This window comes from Oryzias latipes, chromosome 11 (genome assembly GCF_002234675.1).
Source record: "Oryzias latipes chromosome 11, ASM223467v1".
In the NCBI taxonomy this organism is placed as follows: domain Eukaryota; kingdom Metazoa; phylum Chordata; class Actinopteri; order Beloniformes; family Adrianichthyidae; genus Oryzias; species Oryzias latipes.
In genome coordinates this window covers 24,428,598-24,445,483 of record NC_019869.2, presented here as the reverse complement: position 1 = coordinate 24,445,483, position 16,886 = coordinate 24,428,598, and the positions used below count along the sequence as shown (strand labels likewise).

The 16,886-nt window shown below is 41.9% G+C and overlaps 1 protein-coding gene across 3 annotated transcripts in view; it reads right to left on the bottom strand.

Annotated features, from left to right (window-relative positions):
• The window catches only part of col22a1 (collagen type XXII alpha 1 chain), a 75,770-nt gene that overhangs the window by 50,336 nt on the left and 8,548 nt on the right, over positions 1–16,886 (bottom strand). For 2 of the 3 annotated variants that reach the window (XM_023960203.1, XM_023960202.1), the window contains 12 exons: positions 15,022–15,102; positions 5,081–5,192; positions 4,025–4,148; positions 3,663–3,938; positions 3,495–3,575; positions 2,471–2,590; positions 2,327–2,371; positions 2,183–2,245; positions 1,964–2,002; positions 905–958; positions 752–805; positions 613–666 (listed from right to left, as the gene is read on the bottom strand). In XM_023960203.1, coding sequence (XP_023815971.1) covers positions 613–666; positions 752–805; positions 905–958; positions 1,964–2,002; positions 2,183–2,245; positions 2,327–2,371; positions 2,471–2,590; positions 3,495–3,575; positions 3,663–3,938; positions 4,025–4,148; positions 5,081–5,192; positions 15,022–15,102 — 1,103 coding nt within the window. The remainder of the gene's footprint in view (positions 1–612; positions 667–751; positions 806–904; positions 959–1,963; positions 2,003–2,182; positions 2,246–2,326; positions 2,372–2,470; positions 2,591–3,494; positions 3,576–3,662; positions 3,939–4,024; positions 4,149–5,080; positions 5,193–15,021; positions 15,103–16,886) is intronic. The other variant, XM_023960204.1, reaches the window with a different exon arrangement.

The window sequence follows — 16,886 nt, the reverse complement described above, 5'->3', positions numbered from 1 at the left end:
GAGTTGGGTCTAGATGACCCAACTCCCAATGGTAAAGTGCCTAGACAGTGCTCTGAACCTTTTTTCTTCATTGATTTGTGATCTTCACTTGTGTCCATGGATTACATGAAATCTTTCCACCTTTATCCACCTTTGTCATTGTAGGCAGAACACGTCAATGGAAGGGTGTGGGTCATAGGATAGCACAAGGGTTAAAAAAGTGTGGGTTTAATCCTAACAGGGCCTGAAGAACCTCATTGTGTGCTCTACAGCAACAACTGGGATCATGTTTTGATAGGTGAATCTAACTGTTTCTTAAGTCTGCAAATTTCATAGGGGCTATGTAACTGGAAGGCATCATAAACATCAACTCCAGAACCTTTATCTATTATGAATGGGGGGGGGATGAACGCTCTATCTCCAAACTATCAAACTGCTTCCACTATGTCTGGTAATCCTTTTTTTAAGTAAAAATATAGTAAACACTAGAAGCAATGTGGGGTTCAGTGTCTTGCCCAAGGATACTTCAACATTGGAGGTGTTTAAGAGGTCGACCGCTGTACCTCTAGTTTAATTTCCCAAATAAATATGGAGGCCAAAATAAGAACTGATGTAACATCTCCATTCCCTCACCTTCTCTCCTGTTTCACCGGGCTCCCCTGGAACACCTGGAGGGCCTGCTTCTCCCTGATGTCACAAATACAGACAAAAATGGGTCCTCAAAAGATTCAAAGTGTATTTTAGACCAACATCACACGGGCTGGTTACTCACTCTGTCTCCTTTGTCACCCGATAATCCATCAATACCAGGAATCCCACCAACACCCTGTCATGTGACAGAAAACCATTATGAATAGAGGTTTGTGGTTTTTAGGTCTTCCACATTAGATGAAAATGAAATCCCTGCACATCTCCAGCATCACACCTTCTCTCCTTTCAGTCCAGGAGGACCTGGCAGCCCTACACTGCCTCTATCACCCTGCAAACAAAAGAGTTTATTAGCCTTGATCACTCTGCCAAACAGACACATGGAGGGGGTTGGCCGGCACAGGCGGCGATGGCGTGCTGTCAGAAAGTCAACCTGCTATTGCCAAAGTCACGTGTTTAGTGCAGAGACAAAGACAAAACGTTAGGGATTATGAAGTTTCACAGACAAAAACAAGACGTTGAAAACTGCACGCACTGAGTGACGGAGTGATAAACATCTTCACACAGACGCACCACAGCGGTCACACATTTACCCAGAAACCCAAGAGCCATCCAGCAGCATAACGCCTTCCACCTCACAATGTCATTGACCTCTGCGGAAAGAGTCCAGCGGAGATCTGAGCTGGACTGAGTGAGAGCCGCACAGAACAGAGGTTCTGCCACAGCCAGACTTCCCTCTGCTTCATAAACCACTTTACAAGTCACAGAAGGCCACCCGTTAATTACTTCAGGCTTATATGGGATCAGCACACACGTTTTCTTTCATAAAAGATTGGAGAGAAGGACCCCTGCCCTCGGGGCCCTTCGGCCAAAGAGACTTTCTCTTCAACGGCTCGGCTAAACGGGAAACTTCCTGCTCATTAGAAACAATCTAAGGCTGATGAATGGACTTCCACCTCACGGACCACATGAATAACGCGGCTGTATTTATCTGCCCCCTTTGCGTGATGTGTGGAGGCTTACTCTGAGGAAAGTGCAGACAGATGCTTTTAAAGCAGCAAATAAAAACTACATTAAAACTCCGTTTAATGTAGGTTTTTAAAGCAGAGACAGTTTTCATGGGAGCTCTGTGGCCTGAGAATTTAGTGGAATCGTTTTCCTGCTGCTTCCTGCTCTGCTTGACAAAAGCTTCAAGATGATCCTCAGAAATGAACAGATTGGCAGGACATGCAGAGAGAAGAGTTTTGGGGATTAGTTTGGTCTACATGCACATCCAGTATGATCCCGCACAGGTTGGGTCAAAAGGATGCTCATGCAAAGAGAGAAGTCCACTTACCTTCTCGCCTCTGTCACCTTTGACAGAGCCCAATCTGCCCTGCAAATAATTCATCAATAAAGATCAATTATTCTGGAGGCAGAGAGGGAAGCAGTACAGCTGCAGGCATGCAGTGCGATTGTGTGTTGATGTGATAATAGAACCAAAAAAAAAGCTTCAACTCTGAGGTTAAGAACTAAGTTTTAAAACTTGTATCAGGGCATTTTTAGTTTGTCATACAGAATCTCCTTTTTCCCCTTTGGCACCAGCTGGTCCGGCGGCACCTTTAGGGCCACTGTCTCCCTGAAAAAGTAGGCATGTTCACAACTTGAAACCAGAAGAGGAAAACAACACATCAGGTGTCAAACAGCAGCGGCAGATAACCTTTTCACCCTTTGGGCCTGCAACACCAGGGGCACCAATGTCTCCCTGTGAGGAACAAGAATGGAAGGTGTCTTTGGAGAGTTTCTAAAGAGCAGTTCCCACTCAGCCAGGAGACACAGACGGGGATGTGTGTTCAGACCGTACCTTCTCCCCTGAGGAGCAAGAGGAGCAGTTCACATCAGGGGGCTTTTTCTGCTCTGCAGCGGTAGGTGTTGGAGTGAGGATTTCCACAGGGGGGGCCTCCGTCACGATAGTATTGTGGCACTGAAATGATGAACTGTATATGAGAACAGCAGCAGCTTTGAATGAGCATCAAGTTCAACAGACTGAGAAACTGGTGACAAGACAAACTGAAAAATAAACCTTTTTGAAAATATGAGTCAATGCCAAACAGGTTTGTAGCTCAGTTTTATTCTTGACCTTGTTCTAGTTCTGCTTATTAGTTCCTTTCTGACTCTGTTTTTAATTTTAAACAAGCCTAAAAAAATATGATGTTCTACTAAATCTTCAATTTCCCACAGTCTAGACTTAATAAATAAAGCATTATTAATTTCCCTATATACAACTCTAAGTATTCTCTGAATAACTCTTTCCTGTAGAGTACATAAAGACAAATAATACTTACTTATAACAAATATAATTTTAACCATTTTATATTTTTTAAATTTGATATATGAGGTTTTCAAGTCAAATCTTCATCTAAAAAAGTCAGAACTTTTTACACTTTTTCCTCCATCAATAGAAAGGTGATTTTTCAAATAAGTTTTGTTTTTTTACACAAACATTTTTACTATTAGATGGCATTCTTTGTATACTATGTATTTAAAATGTTTATAGTTTAAAGCTATACTGTAATTGTCCAAAGTAAAACTCTTAGTATTATTTCAAGCTTTTCTTTTCTTTTACTGATTTTTTAAGACAGTGACTTACTTATCAGGAAATGTAGGCTTTATTTCAACATGAAACAGAATATTTCCTAACTGTAAACCTAAAATAGTTAAATACTACTTCAAATACTAAAAGCGAACGTGAATCTCCATAATTGGAGGGTTAGATAATTGGAGAGATCTGCTTGGAGATGCGTCGCATTGACGCACCTGAAGTACAAAAGCATTCAAAGAGCCAGAAGGACGATGTAAAACACCACTTTGGAGTAAGTTATACTCACTGGTGCTTTGGGAATATCGCAACAGGTTTCCAGCTCTGCATGCTTGGAATCACAGTAAATCATCATCCTCTGGAGGTCAAACTGCACAGACGCATACAGACAGCTCACACACCTCCTTCAAGAAGCCTGCAGAAGTCATCTGTACTGAGAATCATGGCAGAGACTCACATCAATCGGCACACTGTCGTACACTCGCTTGCCAATTACAGTCTTCCCGTGGATATCTATGTCTTCTCTGTCTTCAATGGGCAGAGTCTGGATGTGTTTGCAGTCCAGATACAGAGAGACAGACTTGGCCTCTACGCTAAGAGCAATTTTATGCCAATCGCGGTCAAACAAGTTGTCAACTTCAGGGTTTTTGAACACAGCTCTGACAGCATCTTTTGTCAGCCCCACAGCATTGTACTCCACCGCCTTGTTCTCGCCGTCCAGACGAATGGACACCTGTCAAGGTACAGAACGTGCAGGTGTGAGTCCGTAACCTTTAAAACTTAAAAATAAGCTGGAAGTGTGTTCCTTTTTTCACCCACCTGTGGGATTCCATATTTATCATAAATCTGCCAAAGGTACCAATCTTCTCGTCTGGAGGTTTTTCTGAATTTGAATGTCGTCACAAAGGCATATTCGTCTGGCAGCCCCTGAGGAAACACGTCTCTGCAGGACGAGGACTTTTTTTAATGCTGCGTTTAAGTCTGTGTAAACAAACTATTTTAATGTTGAGAGAAGGTGTAAAAAAGGTTCTGTCTCCTCTTCAACCACCTGTCTTTCTAAACATATCTGTGAAGACGCTCATTCATCCAGGATGCTTCCAAAGCAGAGACGTTTTCTGGAATTTGAGCTTTTGAGAAAGCTTCTTGGATGAGAAACCAAAATGATACTTTTCTGTTACAGTCTGCATAATACAATGTTTGACTCTTTCTTTAGCTAAATGAAATGCAGGCCTGTGAAACGACAGTGTTCCTTATTTAAATGAAGCAGCAAACAGAGAACAGAACAGTAGGGGCTCTAGCTTCAAGCATATGCTTTGTCTCTTTTATCATACAAAACCTTGACTGATGGAATTATCTTCTAGGAATCATCAAGTCATGGAGTGACACCAAACTTTTTTTTTACAAGAAAAGTTTCCACGTGTATGCAGATGACACTTAAATCTACTAAACCTAATCTTCAAGAGGCCCAACACAAAGTACAGGAGCACCAAAATTATTTTTTTCAGATACATTTTCACGTTTTGGAGGTCTGCAAGAAACTCCCTTACATGTCCAAGTCAGCAAAGACTCTAATTACTGAAAACTAGCTGATTGGAAAGTTTGTTGTTTGCTTCTGTGTTTATTTGTATTTATCTGGTAAATGGGGTATACTTGTAAAATGCTTTTCTACCATCAGTAGGTGAAGGTCACACATTCACCTACTGATGCCTGCCCAATGTGGGAATCAAACCTGCAGTTTTACAGTAAGGGGTCGACCGCTGCGGCATGGCTGCCCTGTTCTTACATTGATCATCGGAAATATCACTTGTCTGTTTTTTTGTGACATGAGTGGGCTTTTTTTTATAGAGCTTGCAGACAGAAGGAGTGCTCACTTACTCTGTTTGTTGGACCATCGGCATGGTCCCCAGACGAACATATAAACTTTGCCCATCATCAATTCTGCCTCCCAGAATGTCCGTCACGCTGAAATACTCCATCAGGTCGAACCCTGCAGAACACAGTTAAAAGGCCTCCTGAGAGTCATGGCAACCCTTTTACATTCACACAAACACAGAGAAACAAGCAGGCTTCTGGGCCGTTGGGCTGAGTTATGGTTTCCTCTGAAGACAGGTGGGCCGCTGGGCTTTAAGTGGGTCACTGCACAAACCCTGTGGCCACCATGTCCTATGGCTTCATGGGGAAAAGCTGAAATCATCGCTTTTAACTGAACAACTGAAAAACCAAGCTGCTGGTTGGGTCATTGAAATGTTTGTTAGATTTGATGCCAGAGGAGGAAAAGTGCTGGGGAGGTCTTCTCATGGGTCTGCGTTTGTGTACGTTACCCTGCAGTTTGGGATCTGAAGTGGTACTACCACAGACCATATTTAGGTGGCCAAGAGCAGTCACTCCCTTGCACAGCAAACAAGTGTTGTTGCTATGGTGATGCCAGTCAGAGCACGAAAGCTGCCAGTTTTATTTGCACTTAAAGTCCCACTCTGATCATCTTTTTTTTTATTAATGAATATACTGTTTTTAGCCAAAATAAAAAAAATCCAGTGTCCTATAGAGCACAGTTTCTGGATCTATTTGTCTGACAGTGGACAATCAGAATGGAGCAGAGCAGGGAGACTGTGGCCAGACAATTTTAGTTTGTACATAACAACTACACGTTTTTTTAACTGATGTTTGATTATCTACTCCTGATTCACAACGATTTAAATAAAGAAATACTAAGAAATGCAGTTTTCATCGTGTATGTAATGAGAAAAATGCCACAAGAACATGGTGAGAAAACCAAAAACACAATTTTCATTGGCGTGCCGCTTTAAGGCTGGACTGAGTCTCCATCAGACCAGAACAATTACAGCTTAAGATGGGATGCAATGGAACAGCAACCCTGATTTTTCAGAGGAAATCAGAAAGTTGGGGTCACAGAAGCACCAAGATCCACAGAAACAGCCGGAAAAAAGATGGTAAGACACAAAGGCCGCCCCAGTTTCATTAGGCACAGAAACACCACAGACTAAAGCCATCATAGCAGAGGCTCTGAACAGCACAATTTCAAAGTATAGGAAAAGTGTCCTCAGAGAAGAACTTGAACCCTGGTTTACTTTGATCCGATGGAGGATCCGTTTCTGTGTCTAACAGTTCAGCAGTTCTCACAAGTGTCCTGTTTATTAGTGAGGAACTGAAGTGACCCTGTGAGTTTGTGAATGCTCTGCAGACCTGCAGCAAACCCAGCAGACTTGGTTTGTTTTAAAACAGACGTCCTGGTTCTTCCCTCTCAGCACGGCGGTATTTCTCTGCACTCAAGGGATGTTTTGCTGGTTATCAGTTGCTGGAAGCCTCTGCCAGATGGGAGGTGTTCTTTCCGTGATCGTGCCTGTGTGGTGCACGCTAGCTCACAGAACATTTTCTGCGGCCGTCTGAGAGCAGAGCTGTAATTTGGAATGGCAGCTGACAGCATGTAATCAACCCCAAAAAAGTTATTTTGGATAGCGCAGAAAGAGCAAGGAGGGGTTTCTGCGTCAAGAAGCCAGATGACTTCACTGACTGGGGGGAGCAAAAACATGCTCGGTACAATCGTCTGATCAGCAGCTTTGCAGGGACGGACGACTAACAGAGCCACAAAGACGCTTTACTGTCTCTGGAGGGCTGAGGATCCTGCAAGGTCAGACAAGACAGTCTGCTGGAAGCCACAGGCCTCCTGGCTGTCAAACCTTCATCCGTGATGCCAGCAGACTGACACTCAGCCATCTACAAAGCTCCAGGAAGGACACGGTGCAATTTCAACTGGGTTTATGATCCCTTTTGTCGATAAAGTCTGTCCTCACAACTGAACCTCCACATGTCTTTGTTGTGTCAGCCTCAAGCATTTAACACCATCTTGCACAGAAATTCATTTCACATGACCCCAGAAGAGCCTGCGGCCGACATGCCGGCATCCGAAGGTGAAGCCAAACCGCCTGTAACTTCTTCACAGACAGAAGAGAGTTTCACCTGGTCATTTTTTTCCTTGCAAAGAAATTGCCAGGAAACTTGTTTGATTGCACAATTAGGCAATTGGCCTAACCGCTGATCAAACAGAATTCCAATATTTCAGAAAACTAAATTATGAAAAAAAATTTCACGACTGAATTCAAGACCTTTTTCTAAACCATATTTAGAACTTGGTGTCTGAAAGTTTGTTAGCAAACACTAAGGTTGGATGTTTCTTAAAGGAGACACATCTCAGGAGGGAGTTTGTCCTTCATCTCTGCAGATCTAAGTCTTTGGGTTTGGCAACTCAAATCTTTTGTTTCCTCCGCTAATATTACCTCAGATTAAAGTGGGGAGCCCTGCCCTCTCTCCAGGACCTCAGTGGGTTTTTCTCAAGCAACTCCTTAGTGTTTGGGAAAACAGAAATACTGCAAACCAATCAGGGATCTAATTTCCATGTATCGGTTTAGATGACAAAATTCCTCTAGAAGATTTGAGCGACCATGTTTGATGCAGAGCAGAATCCCCGACCACCACAACCACCTCCAAGGATGATGTTCTCGGGGTAAGCTGGAATTCTTCCTCCTCCAAAATGGACAGAGTTGAAGCAAAAAACTGGATGTTGGTCTCATCTAGAGCTTTGCCTTCCTGTCTATGAGCACAGCAGGATGTCAGTCCAAAATGCTTTTGGAAATGCTTGATGCTTTCATGAAGCATCAACCCAAAACTGTGGAACATTTGTAAGGATTATTATACGAACAGACATATATACAGTATATATATATATATGTATATATATATATATATATATATATATATATATATATATATATATATATATATATATATATATATATATATATATACAATTATTTATTAATTAATTAATTTATTATTATTATTTTTTTTATTTTTTTTAATGAAAAGCAAATCTGTGAAAGCCTCGTTTTTTCTTTATTTTTAAACTTGTCCTGTCCAACAGCTGGGCAGACAGATGAGACCTGAAGGCCTCTTGTGTTGGACATATTTTATTATAACAACAGGGGTTATGAATCTTCTGACAAACCAGAGGTATGTCTGAATAAACCCCTTTTGTAATCGAGGCCAAACGTTATTAATTTCAATCATGTTTGAAAGTCTTTTGTGTTGGACTGGACGGAAAAGGTAAGAAGGGAAGAAGAGAGGGATATTAGAGAGGGGGGGATAGGAGGGTGATTATAGAAGGGGGGGGGGGGTAAAACCATGAAGCAGCATTAAGCAACCAGTTTCTGGATGGTTATAATTACAGTGAGGTTCAGATGTAATACAGGTCTATTAGAGCGGGGCTTGTCCACACACACACTCAAATGCCACAAACACACCTGTTGGTTCCAAAAATGTCCACATGTCAACATGTCACACGATCCAAACATTGTTCCCACACGCATACTTATGCATTCAAACCAACTAGTGTGAAATATTTAATTCAATCACACAAAATATTAGTGCAAAGGTGAGCTAACACCTGTGCTCAAGTGAGTGTTTATGTTCTTCTAAAATGGATGGTGGAATGTGAAAAGGAGGGAGGGTGATCAGTCATCCCCACACCAACACCCCCACCAAAGCAGCAGCGGCAGCCAGAACCCCCCAACACCTACACGGCAGCAGAAAGAGAACAACCGCCCCCCCGGGTAATCAAATCCGCCACCCAGGCCAGGGCCAGCAGGACCACCACGGGGGCCTCCAAAGCCAGAGAGCAGGGAGGCATGGGGGGGACAGAGAATGCAAGCTCCAGCCCAACCCGGAGAGCAGCCCCCCCGCCGCACCAGGAGGGCCCAACGCGGGACCCCGCCCCATAAGAGCCCCCACAGCCCCAGACGAGCACCTTATCACCACCCAGGGGTTCTGGGCAACCTCCAGCCACCCCAGGTACGAGTCAGGACCCCCCAAGGGAGACCCGCGCTCCAGGCAGCCACCCACCCGGCCCAGGTTGGTCCAAGAGAGAGCAAGGCAGGGGCCGGCCACCCCCGCCCAGGAGGAGTACACCCAGGAGAAGATAGGGGCCACAGGAAGTGTTGTAAACATGGCCCCACCAGGCTCGCCCATAGTTGGAAATTTGGCGAGGCCCAGCGCTCAGGGGCAAGGACCAGAACCCACACCACAGGGACACGGACACCCCCAGGCTCAAATGTAATGTGATCCCTGGCTCTTGGCCTTGCCAGAGAGATCAGGGATCCCTCTCCCTGCCTGGAGAGAGGACTGCTGGGCCCAGGAAACCAGCACCCAGGGAACACGGCCGCCGTTTCCAAGGGCCCAATTCCCCCTACCAGGGATGGGGTAGGGGACAGATGGTCCGAGGTCCCACCTTCCTTGTGAAATGCATGTGTGTGAGGGTGTGTGTGTGCATGTATGTGTGTTTATGTTGGAGTGTATATTCTGAGGGGTAGAGGGTGTGTGTACTAAGGGGGTGCAGTTAAATTTGGTGGGTAGGGCACTGAGGGGACATCTCCTGATTACTCACACTGATGTGACTTGTTGTCAGTTTAAAGGTGTTTAGACAAATTTCTTACCAGAAGCTTTCATCTGTGCTGATGCTCAAATCTGCATACCATTTTGTTATCAGAAGTTAAATGTTATTATCTAAGTTGCATAAAATTTTGTATATTTTGGAGTTTTATTCATTGAAAAATTAATCAGAGAGGTAACAACGTCTGGTTGCTTTAAATCGTTATCTTTGTATTATAACTTTTTTTGTAATAATAGATTCTGTGAAATACTCTTAACAAATGGACCAAGATTGTGTTGTTTTATTGACTGTCTTACAGTTGCTATAGCAACAGGTGGGCAAAGGGGAGGGTCTTGAATTTCTTTGATTTTTCCAGTCCAATGGTGACAAATCATTTAAATTTTGTTTTTCATCATTTACGTCACTGAAAAAGATACGACAGTAAAGAAAGGGATATAAATATTACTGTGTTAAACTAAATGATGTTTCTGTTATAATGTGTTGCACATTTAGCAAAGCACATTTGCTTATACAAACAGTGACACTCAGTAATTTATCCAAAGTACCCCTTAAGTAATTTTTCACAGCTGAAAGGAAAAGCAATACCACATAATTAGTTCCTGCCCAACAACATGGATGTGATCATGTGTCCTGTCAGTAAGTGATGCTGCCGGTTCTTCGACATAACAGAATTGGATGGAAAATAAAGAGATTTGGACAAAACATGTCTCTGCATGCAACTGTCCAATTCTGTCCTGTAGTTTGGTTCCATGGCTGTGTGTGCCTTCAACAACAGAGCGGGAAAACTCCTCATGTCCAATTATGTGCTTTGCCAATTATCTCCAAACCTTCAGACAATGTTTGGACTTTTTGATAAAGTGGTCCTGAATCACAACCATGCCAAATCCAAAACAAAAAGCAAAATGCTACATTTTGCAAAGGTTTTGCTTTTTTAAAAACAACTCAAGTTGTGGTGTCAGTTGTAACCATGGCAACACAAGACTTCCAGTTGATCACCCCGGTCCATTTCCAAAAACAGACTGACATCTGAGCTCAGAAGCAAACCATTAAACCACAAACACTCATGCATTTGCATAAATGTTGGCAGAAACGCACTAGCAAATGAATAAATGGGGACTTATTTGTTTACTTGTTTGTTGTCGCGCAAACAATTGAGGCTTAACATTTTACTAAAGCAAAATAAGCTAAACTAAAATACAAGAATAATTTACTTTACATGGAAAAGAGGCTTTTTGACCTTTTAGATTTGACCTTTTTTTTTTTTTTTACTAAAGCTCCTGTTGTGTTCTTCTGGTGTAAGGGTGGGGGGAGGTGGGGAAGGGGGGGACAACTCCCTCCTTGAAAAAAAACACAACAGGGTTTGCTTATGTGGCTCCATCAATCCAGCCATTCGTCCTTCCAGCCATCTATCTAAAAAGTTTTTTTGGACAGAAGAAGCCCCTCAGAAAATGTGCATGAAGGAAAAAAAAAAACACAAATTACACACAGGATAGATGTAAAGGCCTTATATCATACAAAATCAATTTTTTGAGCTTTTAAGTGTAGGAAACCCCCAGGGTGATATTTTGATCCACTTCTCTGATAACCAGCCCCTCACAATACATGAAAATGAACGGGTTCTCACATTGTGATGTAGATAAGTGAGGAAAAGTCCCTTCTTTTATCTGCGATAAGGTCATATATTCTAATATACGTGGATGTTGTTTTACTATAAAAGGCTTAAGAATAGCATATCAGAACTTCTTCACTGCAAAGCGATGGAGCTGACCACAGCTCTGTGAAGCTCCTGCAAAAGCTGCTGCTCGGTGAATGAGTTAATGACCAGGTTTCCAAAATGTCCACTGTCTTCACACCTAAGTCATTTCATCCGCCAAACAACCATCAACAAGCATGCAGAAAGGTTGTTGGCAGAGAAAACTTTGACATTATTTTATGAAGCTCACTTCTCAGATCTGCAATTCATCACCACAAACAGCCTCACTCATGCAGCCCCATCTGAACTGATAAAAAAAACGTCACCAGCGTAAATCTAACCCCCAAGAAGTTCAGTCACAACTGAAAACATCACAATTTTACGTTCCCATTAATAATCTAAAAACTGGAGCAGGGAACATTTAAACATGACGGAAATAATGCCATGTTTGCAGTTTGAACGTCGCAAACTCATGAAGAAACCAAATGTTTTGTGAAGCACTGACAGCATTTCAATTCACAAAGTTGATAAAGTCAGATAGAAAGCTGGGTTTAAAAGCAAACCAACTGTTTAGTCAGATAGGACTTAGTCTTTGTGATGAAAAAAACATGTCATGTTTTGAACAAATGACAAACATTATGTTAAATTCTGATCCAGCCTCTAACTTTGTTTCTATACCAGAATCCAGATGTTCTTTATTAAAAAAAAAAGTTTTATTTTCACTACTGTTGTTAAAAATGATCAATTTCATTTCTACTACAGAAGATACTTATTACATGCATCCAATGTGGATTTTACAATTTAAATGTTAAATTTGAGTGAAACATGGACAGACTTCTATATAATGAAATCAGAGAAGTGATTTTATGTATTTTTGTTGACTCTGATTTTCTCTGACAGGAGCATTTATCACGGAGTGTCGAGAACAAACGCTTGTTGGTTTTAAATACCAAATAAACAAAAAGAATTATTGAATGTGAACATCTTGTTGCTCAGCCAATAAAGTTCAGATTCTTTTTTAAAATGTTGCATTCATATTTGTTTAAATAAAACATTAGACTTTGCGATAAATCATGTGGTTGATCACAGAAAATCCTGCCAGTTATTGGAAATAAAATTTTCAGTCGTTTCCCAGCACTGCTAAAAACATTCTAACAGATGGTTTTTAGTACAAATACTGTAGAAATGTTCTGCGCAGAGATTATTTTATTCAAAAATACACTTTAAATGCTGAGTCCAGCAGCTGAGGCTAAGCTGGATTGCTCTTCTAAATCATCTGAACAATTGATCCGGTAGCTCTGAGTGGCGTCTAGAGAGACCACGGCTGGGAGAAGTGGCCTTAACCGCTCTGACATCCTCTTCCTTGTAGTGGAACATTGCAGGAGTCCAAACACATCGTGGCCGTGAGTCTGTTTTTCCTCTCAGAGTGATGGATGTGGGTGGAGGGGCAGACAGGAACTCACTTCCCCCATAACGCTCTCTTGTAACAACGTCCAACTTCTCTGGATAAACGCTATTCAAGAGGGAAACCTGACACACAGCAGCTTAGAGAGCAGCAAACCAGAAAACATTAGCAGACTTGTACTGGGCGGAGCTTCATGAACATCCGTCCATCCATTTTCCTAACCCGCTTTATTCCTTTCAGGGTCACGGGGTTGCCGAAGTTTGTTGCGGTTATTGCTGGGCAAAGGTGGATACACTTTAGGTCGCATGCCCTTCGCTGGACACACAATCACACACAAAGAGTCACGCCTATAGGGACACTTTAGTAACCATTGAACCCATGAAGCATGTTTTTGGACAGTTGGAAGAAGCCAGAGTAACTCACGCATGCAGAAAGGACCTCTCCGGGATTTGGATCGACCTTCTTGCTGTGAGGCGGGAGTGCTAACCACTGCCCCACTGTGCAGCCTGCTTCACAGTAGAGCAACATTCAAAGGCTGCAGATGAAGTACTGAGGTCTCTTCTGTTCATGTAAGAAACTCACAAGTGGACAACAAAAGAGTGGAAAGGTATATGAACCTGAAAGGAAGTATGTGCAAATTTGAGAAAAGATCAACAGATCAGTGACATAACTGGAAACAAACAGATTCTTCTAGAGCCTCACAGGTTCATCTACGTACAGAAAAACCTTTAGTACATAAAGAAGAAACATTTAGGAAAAAAGTAACAATATTTTGTTGTTTAAAGTCTTGCAATGTCTTCTCATCAAAATTTTGATGTCAGTTCAGGATTTTGAAACTGGAGACACCTTTGTGTGTCAGGAACAGTCTGGTTCAAATGATTTAAATAAGACCTTCTATCAGATGATGGTGGGTTCCTGCTGGTTACCTCATTTTGCCTCAATACAAATCTTCACAACCTTATTCTGCTAACTGATCAATGCAACAAAGTTGTTAGAAAATGCAGTTAAATGAATTGCAACACCGTGGCGGTGCAATAAAATACCAGGAAAAGCCGTGGAAGAAGAAATATTGTGTTCCGTTGTAACCAAACAAGCTGCAGCCCAGGGCAAGATGCTTTTCTAAAAGTGCTGTCATTATTATCATGATTATTATTAAGTGCTTGCTCACTCAAAATACAGTCAGTGCTTCATTCTTGGCAGTACGGACCCGGGAAAGGGTTAGGATTAGGCTAACCCTTGCCATCGACATTTAGCCGTGGATGAAATTAGCAAATTCATGCAGTCAATGCCCCACATTTTGCTTGAAGGCAACATAAAGAATGAGAGCAAGGTGCTCAGTTCTTCTGACAGTGCATCTTTTGGCTGCAGGTTATTGTTGCGGTGCATCTCTTGGCTGCAGGTATATGTGGGAATGATATCAGCCTTTATTTTGTCTGGACATGACTGGTAACACAAATTCACATGTTTATTTACATGGTTTCTCGAGACTGAGTGGCATTTCTCCATTCATAAGCCGCCTCTGTTAGCTTACAGACCGTCACAAAGCCGCTCCTCTGCTTGGAGATACAGTTGTACTGGGAGACAAGGTTCTCCTGAGTCACACAGAGCAGCCGGACCGATTGCGGTCCAAGGCCTCCTCCGTAGCGCACACCGTAACAAAACACCCTCCCCCTGCCTACAAACACGAAGCTACGAGTCCGGCTGCTCTGATCAGAGACACGAGTCGCTCGTATGCAGCAGCCGGCTGGTCAGTTCGCGCTCCAAAGCCTTCTCTGGAGCGCCACACCATCTACGCATGACCTAAACCAGAGCAGTAGTGACCCACACTGGGGACAAACTGTTTACATGCTCTACAATTGGATCAACAATCAGCATAACACACCTATCTCGATCGGAAGGAAATTTTGATCCGGATGAGTCTGGTCGTATTCAAAACAATGTGTTTACATGACGCATTTTTATTCTGATCAGGCGTTTATTCCAATTACTTTTGTCCATGTAACCACTTACAAACAGTATTTACAAATGTGTGTGGAGAAAATGTGTCTTTTGAAAAAACAATCAAACAATGTGAAAGGTGACACGCAAAATGAACAATTCATCTTCCACTTTGACAGGAATGGAAAAGAATGTCAAAAGTATGTCTGAAAACTCTGAACAAAACTAAAGTCTTTGTTTCCGAAAGACAAATGCAGAGGATCTGACTTTGTGGTTGACCAGTGTGTAATTCTGGCCAAACACATGTTAGAACTTACCTGGAACTTCTTTCAGACCATAGCTGGTGCTGTTGGGCTTGAAACGATCAGGCTGGACCTTCATTTTTGGACACAGAACATCTGAGAGGAAAAGAGTTCAGTTAGAGGCCAAATTCTGGCTTAAAAAAAGCAACCAAAACTTTTATCCGAGACTTATATCAAAACAAACACACATGCATGGACACACACACACATATTAGGGTCCTGGGTATTTTCTGGAATTGTGTCGCTTAAACAGACTGATCCAAAGTGTGAGCAGCAGCAGTAGCGCAGTGATGTGTGAAGGGGGGACGAGTGCAGATGGCGTTGCAGCAACATTCACCCTTAAAGTAGCAACAGCTTCATATTACAGAGGTTTTCTGTTTGTTTGCAATGGCAGTTGAACAAGAGAAAATAAGGAGGAGGGAAACTGTTGGTTTCAAGTTGTACATTTGTAAAGTATGCAGAAGGCTCGGGCTGCTCGTGCTCCGCATTTATTCTGATCCCACATTTGCCCTGATGGCCTGAAAACCATCAGGGGGCTGAGTGACAATGAGCGAGGCTTCCTAAACTGAGCCTTGTACAAACCAGACATGGCCCACAGTGGGCGCATGAGACCAGACTCTACAGTTGTGGGTTGAGTCTGTGCCAAACTCTCAGTGCAGTTTCTGAACTAACTTAAGTAGCTGAGACGACGCCCTCATGTTTGTACTTTATGGGATACATTTACAAAAGGAAAATATTAATTTTCCTTTTACAAATATTGCAAAAAAATCCTCTTAAGCAACAAAAGACCCCAGATTTGGGAATTGCATCTAAAGATAGAGTTCAAGAGTTTGACTGCAGCATGATTCCACAGTCACTGTTGCCTTCATGGTTCAGTTTGATTCAGAATTAAAATGATAACTTTTAATTTTGTGGGTATATTCATTTTCAACCAGAAAATCTACTTTTTCCGTTTTATCTTTGCTTTTACCTTTTGAAATTGCCCATCTTTGAAATAGGACTGTTGAAAAATCAGGGGTGGGGTGATGTGTCCAGTCTTAAAAACAGTAATAAAAAAAAGTTTCCATTCTAAACCAAACAGTTTAACTATTTTAGTCTGTAGCATTCATTGGAAGAGAAAAAGTTGTTATAAAAACGTTCTGCTTTGAAGTTCTGAGCAATGAACAGCCACAGACCAGCATGCACTAAAGAGTGGAACCAAAGTGAAACACAAACTGGATTTTGGAGGCCATCTGAATTAATGCGAACAGAGTCAAATCCAGAAAATGGCTGGAAATGGAGCTTTAAAAACGAAATGTTAAGCAAAGAATTTAAAGAAAAATCCACCTTAAGCATCTTAACTGAGTTTGATTTGGAATAAAAAAAAACAATAAGACATCCAGTTAGATCAATAATGTAGTGAGCTGAATTTCCATTCATTGATCCCATCATACTTATTGTTCATTTTGCAGTAAAAGGACTCACAACAATTGCACTCCCTGAGAGTGTAATTAAATCTTCATTGCCCGAGTTCTTTAGTGGTTTTCCAGCATGAGGCTGTCTGTGTGACTTTGGTCATGCAGCAGGACAGCCGTCTGCAGAGCATCAGCTGTATTAGAGCTGTCCCCTTCAGTACAGGGATCAAACCCTTTCATGAAATCCACACAACACTTATATAGGTCATTCATAAAGACATCCTGATTTAATCAGAATTATCTGGAATTAATGCTATCATAATAAACAAAGTTGATGTTCCAAAGGATCCCATGATGAATTGGTTAAAACCTTTGACTGCAGACTCTTTTCAATTCCAGTTTAGTTTAGAAGACTTTTCTTCTTCTAACTCCCTTAAATATAATTTTGTCTTGTCTTGTTTTATATAATTTTCTTTTTTTATATAA